The sequence below is a fragment of the Trichechus manatus genome, unplaced genomic scaffold (assembly GCF_000243295.1).
Source record: "Trichechus manatus latirostris isolate Lorelei unplaced genomic scaffold, TriManLat1.0 scaffold00069, whole genome shotgun sequence".
Lineage (NCBI taxonomy): Eukaryota > Metazoa > Chordata > Mammalia > Sirenia > Trichechidae > Trichechus > Trichechus manatus.
In genome coordinates this window covers 8,865,237-8,871,839 of record NW_004444005.1, presented here as the reverse complement: position 1 = coordinate 8,871,839, position 6,603 = coordinate 8,865,237, and the positions used below count along the sequence as shown (strand labels likewise).

Below are 6,603 nucleotides of genomic sequence, written 5' to 3'. Positions count from 1 at the left end.
GATTTGAGCCTGTAGCTAGAGGGGTGATGTTGGGTTTGAGCCTGTAGCTGGAGCGGTGACGTCAGGCTTGAGCCTGTAGCTGGAACAGTGACGTCAGGCTTGAGCCTGTAGCTAGAGGGGTGACGTCGGGTTTGAGCCTGGGCTCTGGGGCCCCTGTCCCGTGCTCTGGATCCAGACTAGGTAAATTCGATAGAAAATATTGAGTTCTCTGTTGCAGGTCATAGATTGATTAAGACCCAGAGAAATCCCAGCGTTCGTATTCATGTCCATAAGGTGGACCACAGCCAGCCGTCCTGGACTGTGGAGTGGACGTTTGGATACACAAAGTGAAGTGTTAATGCAGTGAGCACAGTAAGGGTACGCTTACGCCTTGAGCCTACTCATCCAAGTAGCGAGAACGTTCACTGTGGGGAGATTCGGTCTCAGGTATCTGCCCGCAGCGCCCCGACTGCTGTTCAGCACAAGCCCCTTTATTTTGTTTAACAAATCAGCTCGGGTTTGTTGACTTCACAGGTCAGCCATCATTCATTCGCTCGGTCACCCGCGCTCATTCACCAAGTCTCTGTGGAGGTTCCCAGGGGGCCGAGCAGGCAGGAAGCCCTGCTGGCCTAGTGCTCACGCTTCAGTGGTGGGCAGACGAGTGTCGGCCCACTTGTCACCACTGTGGGGACGACGCACGACTGGTGGCAGAGGACGGGAGGTCTTGGAGTATTGGGGGTCAGGTGGGGGCAGGTCTGGCGGCCTTTCTCTCCCTCTCCTGGTGCTGGGACAGCCCAGATGTCTTTGGCCATGGAGGTGCCCAGGCAGTGCCTGGGGCCAGCGGCATTGTGCCCAGACATGGTGGTCACTGAGGGCAGTGCAGCCCCAGCCTCAGAAGTGGGGGGACACAGCTTGGCCCCCCCTTATGCCTGTACCCGCTTTCTGTGTCCGACTTGGCTGCTTTCTCAGGACAGTTGGTCAGATTCCCAGCAATCACACTGGGGTCAGTGTGCCCCTGGGATGACTTTGCCTCAGCCATGTGGGGGGACATGGGTGTGACATCCTGGTGGCACCATGCACAGCCCACCACCGCTGGTCTGGGGGCCGCCTGCAGTCTTCCAGGTGGCATTGCTGCCTGGGCTGTTGACCTGAGTCCTTCCAGACGCTCCTCGGGTCATGGATGGCTAGGGGTTTTGCTGACGGTCTGGAAGGGGCAGAGATGACACCTTCTCCAGAGTAGGGAGGCGCGGGGGTCCTCGCTGGGTACCAGCACCTGTGGGTGGGCAGAGGCCACTGAAGGGTCCCTGAGGCAAAGACGTCCACTTGCAAGCAGCCTGGGACGAGGCCCCCAGCAAGGCCAGGTCTCCCTCTCTGCTTCTGCCCATGGGTCTCGGGGCGAGGGGGCCAGACACCCCCCAGGGCCTCTGTAACAGTAGCCATCTCCAAGCCCACGTGGGCACCGTGCCTTCTGAAAACAGGAAGCTGGAGCGTTCCTCCCGCCCCTCAGTGTTCTGTAGATGGATTCACGGGCGTTTCTAAAGCTGACAGTCACAGTGCCATAACCAGTCACTGACCTGTGGGCCGTTCTATCCCCTACGCCTGTCTCCAGGATTAAAGACGTTTCTCTGCCATCACTACTATGAAGGAACGGTGTCTTTCCTGCCAGCCCAGCACACGGTGGGCTCACCGAGGGACAGGAAGCCCTGCCGGGCCGGGTAAGCACCTTTCCTACGTTTCTAGGGCAGATGACATGTCTAAAGCAGGGCTGGGTGATGTTCCTGTTACAAGGGTGCGCACGGAGGTGTCTTCTGAACGTGGGTGCCTCGGGCGTGTGCGGGGCCCTGGGAGTCCCAGAGAGCCTCGCCCCAGCCCCGCGCCGTGGGCAGGGCAGCATGGTCCCCGTGCTGCAGACGAGGACACGAGGGAAGCCAGGCCACAGCTCTCCAGCAGAGTGAGGGCTCCATCCATGCGTCTGCCCGCGGCGGATGGTCTCTTTGCCCCCTTTGGGGGTCTGATGGACAGACACGCACGCAAGAGGTGAGGAAAGACAAACCCACTCCGTTCATCACCGCGGTGCATGGATACTGCGTGGGGCAGGACTGGATGGAGCCTGGGTTTTCGGCAGGAGATGCATGTGGCACCTGCTGGCCTCGCCCCCACCTGGGAGCCATTCCCGTGCCATGGGAGCCCCCCACTCCATCAGGGAAGTCAGCCCCGAGGTCGCGCCTGGGTAGGAGGGTGGAAAGGGGGGCCGGCGGCCCTCGTCCCCGGTGAGGGGTAGGCCCTGGCCCACCGCCGGGCCTGCAGTCCAGCTGCAGGAAGTGAGGGCAGGCGGCCCCCCAGGTCCCCAGGAGTAAACCCGGCCCCTGGGTGAACAGTCGAAGGTCGAGGGGAAGGCGGCAGGCAGTGGGCTCTCCCTGCCCAGCAAGCCCCTCCCCCAGAAGCCCCTTCTTCACCACCCGAGGTCACAACCCAGGAACGGGCATAAGCACCAGCCCAAGGGCGTGGCCTCTCCACCTCAGGCCATGACGAGTCAGCCCCAGCTGCAGACCTTGGTGACCAGCCTAGGGAGTTGGCACGTTGCTTTGGTCCCCTCTTCTGTGTACCCACATATCTGTGCATGCACACAGCCGTTCCTTTAGTGAATCCCCCTTTGCCCACTAATATATGCGATAACATGATTAGGTTAAAGCAGAGCCTTAGCTGAATTTTCCAACCAGTTGTCCCTGGGTGTGGGGCCACGTGGGCGACAGCGGAGCCTCTCTCTGATAATCCTCCTCTCTGCTCTGCAGAGTGGATCAAACCCCACAGATCAGAATGGTTTGGACTTATGAAAGAGCATCATGGTTATCCTGTCCTTTAAATCGTTCAGGGAGCCCTGGCTGTGCAGTGGTTAAGCGCTTGGCTGCTAACCGTACAGTCGGCGGTTCGAGCCCACCAGCCGCTTCTCGGGAGAAAGACGTGGCAGTCTGCTTCCATAAAGGTTTACAGCCTCGGAAACCAAATGGGGGCAGATCTCCTGTGTCCCACAGGGTCCGCTATGAGTCGGAATCGCCCCCACGGCAACGAGTTTGGTTTTCAGAGGTTTAAGTCATTCAGACGTAGGACCCCCTTCCCCCAGCCTCTTCCTTCCTGCTTTCAGTGGAGGGTTTGAGGCCACGAAGTCAGAATATTGAGAGGCAGATGCTGCGAGTCTCATTAGTGACGGGCCACTTTGTCAGGGCAGATGCTTGTCCTGTCTGACACAGCGTGAGCCCAGTGGTACCTGAGACCAAAGAGAGATTCTGGACCAGTGGACCAGGCAGTGTTTCGTTCTGTTGTACTCAGGATCACTGTGAGTCAGAACTGACCCGACAGCACCTAACAACCGCAGTGGCTGCGTCCTGAGCTGGCTGTTCAGCTTTGTTACCTGAAAGTAAATGAACTCTCACCTGCCGGGAGTCCCCCAGTGGACTCTGCACTTGAGCTGTTCATCCCAGCTAACACTGTGCTGACTCCAAGACTCGGTGAGAACCAGCTGTCAGGGTGGAGCATGAGTGTCCTCCTGCCGTGCTTTTTGCTTTTTATGATGTTTATACCTCTTAGAGGAGCTGGCACAACAGGTGAGCACTCGGCTGCTAACCAAAAGGTGGGTGGTTCGAACCCACCCAGCAGTACTGTGGAAGAAAGGCCTGGCAATCTGCTTTCATAAAGATCACAGCCTGGAAGATCCTATGGGGCGGTTCTGCTGTGTCAACTCGACAGCACCCAGCAAAACATTTTAGAGAAGAATATGTTGAGTAGTTTTTAAAAGTAGATCTACTTTTGGAAATTCAAATTAGTGTGTAAAGAAATAGTTCTAGTGAAGCCTTTGAAATTGAGCTGTTTGTTACGTGAAAAGAGCCAGAATATTTCTATATGTGTCAAAGATAGGTATTTCATTGTTACATACACAAATTAAAGAAAAGGTTGTTCTTGTCTTTCAGATGTTTTGTTTGCCGGCAAAGCAAGCAGCAGCTGGAGGAAGAGCAGAAGAAATCGCTCTACGGTTTAGAAAACACTGGTAATTTCTGTTCAGCAGACTCCACACTCTGATCCTGTGTTATAGAATTTTTTAACTTTCGGTCATGGCTCAGTACGCCGCTTCATCTCCCTGTCGGTCTTTTCTTTTTCGTTTTTCTGTGTTGCCCAACACATCTGTTTTCTCTTTGGCTCCAGGCAGCAACAAATTATTGTCATTCACCAGACCTTTGGGGACAGTAGATTTTGTGGAAACTTCCATGTCCGCTGTCTTCCTCTTGAGTCACGGCTGTGACGCCGAGCCAGGGCCCCTGTTCCCTCCTGCTCTAGAGCGGGGCTGTACGCTTGTTCTGTTGAGGTCCAGGTAGTGAGTGTTCTAGACTTGCGGGTGATGCAGTCTCTGCCGTTGTCGTGTGAAAGCGGCCACCGACGGAATGTCAAGGACAGGGTGAGGCTGCGTACCAATAAAACTTTATTTATAGGCACGGAAAGTTGAACTTCATTTAGTTTTCACACGGCACAAAATATTCTTTTGACTTTTTCCAACCATTTAAACATGTGAAATCGATTTTCAGGTCACAGGCCCCATGAGGCGGCGGGCCAGATTTGGCCTCTGGGCTGTAGTTTGCCGACTCCTGTTCCAAGTCATTGTCCAAAAGTCACCCCATGAGAATCAGTGAGGACAGTTGTGTCTTCGCGGGGAGAGCAACTTTGGACAGAGCAGTCGGTACCCCTTCCTAGGGCAGGTGGGCAGTCTTTAGGTGGGTGTCGTCGGTGTTGATGACAAGGAGTCCATGGCATGAAGAATCTGTAATCTAGGGGTGGCCCAGTGACCCCAGAGGTGCCCAGACCAGAGGAAGGCTCTGAGGTGATCTGGTTCCAGCCCCTTTCAGGATGAGAGCGCTGAGCCCGCGCCCGAGTCCCGCGCAATGTGACGTCTGCTTTGGTCTTTCTGTTTCAGAGGAGGTGGAGGAGTGGAAGGTGGTCTGTGGCAAGTTTCTGGCCATCAATGCGACCAACATGTCCTGTGCCTGTCCCCGGAGCCCCGGGGGCCTCTCCCCGGCTGCCCACTTGGGGGATGGCTCTTCTGACCTCATCCTCATCCGGAAGTGCTCCAGGTTCAATTTCCTGAGGTTCCTCGTCCGGCACACCAACCAGTGCGACCAGGTGAATGGAGTGGCTCTCCCCTGTGATCTGGGATGGCAAGCGATTACATTTAGGTGATCTGGTTTATCTAGAGCGTCGTTAGCTGCCGTCGAGCTGATGCTGCTGAAGCCTGTCCACGGGTGGCGTCGTTTCAAGCATCACAGCAGCCTGCAGCCACCGCAGTACAGCAAACTGACAGACGGGTGGCAGTTGGACACCAGAATAGGAATCCATTATTTAATTCAGGGGAAGGAAAAACAGATTTTGTTTGTTTGCGTTTCACTGATTTTTAAACTCTAAAAGTCACAGTTGCTCCTTGTAAAATTTCACATGAAAATATAAACCTCCCATCGCCGAAGCAGAGAGGCGTGAGCGTGTTTATATGCATCCTTCCACCTGGTTAAAAGCTGAACAGAGAGAACGGTGGAGTGTTCCACTGCCCTGGCAGGCTGCTGACAATAAAATCTTTAGGCTCCCAGAAGTGGGTTCTGCTCGGGCCCTTCCGCCGAGCCTTTCCATCATCACTGACATCACGGACATTGTTGCATCTGTGATGTCGACAGAACTGTAACTCTTGGTGACAGTCTCTATTTTTTGTAGAAATTTTTACTTAAATTATATTTAAGTTCTAGGCCAACACAGTTTTTATATGACATCTTAAATAACCATTGCCGTTGAGTCGATTCCGATTCATAGCAACCCTACAGGACAGAGTAGAACAGCTCCGTAGGGTTTCCAAGGAGCGCCTGGTGGATTCGAACTGCCGACCTTTTGGTTAGCAGCCGAGCTCTTAACCACTGCGCCACCAGGGCTCCACATCTTAAATAGCGCTAACTAAAAAGATAATAGAAAATTCTAAAATCACTACTAACTAAACTGCAGAATGCTTTAAAAACTGTCCGCCATTGTGGATGAGTTGTGATTCTAAAATACTGAGTCTCTGACAGGTGCCTGGGAGGGCAGGTTCACTCTCCGTCTCTAAGTAATGGGTCAGAGGTACTGACCCAGTGGGGGTGTCCCCTGAGTAGAGCGCTGTGTGCCCCCAAAAGAAAAGGCTCGCTGGTCCCCTCCCCCGGCTGAGACCTGAGAGGCTTGTCATAGTCCTTTTCACGTCCCCAGCCCAATAACTTCAGGCACAAAATTGTCCCTGTCACCCTCTCTCGGTAGTTTGACTTCACCTTTGTTGAAGTGTATCGTGTCAAGAAGTTCCAGTTTACGTCGAAGCACCTGGAGGACGAGGACACCGACCTCAGGGAGGGCGGCAAGAAGCGGTTCGGGCAGCTGTGCAGAGACCACCCCGTGTGCTGCTGCACCACCTCCAGCAGCTCCTGGAACTGTGACGGGGAGGTTTTGAGCAGCTCTGCCATCGAGGTCAGGTGAGCGCAGGGGCCCTCGGGCCGGGTGAGCCAGGCGGGCGGCCAAGGGCGCAGGTGGGTGGCCGGCTGGGCGCAGGGGCCCTCGGGCCAGGTGAGCCAGGCG

At 55.1% G+C, this 6,603-nt stretch overlaps 1 protein-coding gene across 1 annotated transcript in view; it reads left to right on the top strand.

Annotated features, from left to right (window-relative positions):
* The window catches only part of CERK (ceramide kinase), an 82,073-nt gene that overhangs the window by 69,944 nt on the left and 5,526 nt on the right, over nt 1-6,603 (top strand). The window contains exons 9-12 of the mRNA XM_023734624.1: nt 1,589-1,694; nt 3,945-4,021; nt 4,940-5,145; nt 6,292-6,500. Coding sequence (XP_023590392.1) covers nt 1,589-1,694; nt 3,945-4,021; nt 4,940-5,145; nt 6,292-6,500 — 598 coding nt within the window. The remainder of the gene's footprint in view (nt 1-1,588; nt 1,695-3,944; nt 4,022-4,939; nt 5,146-6,291; nt 6,501-6,603) is intronic.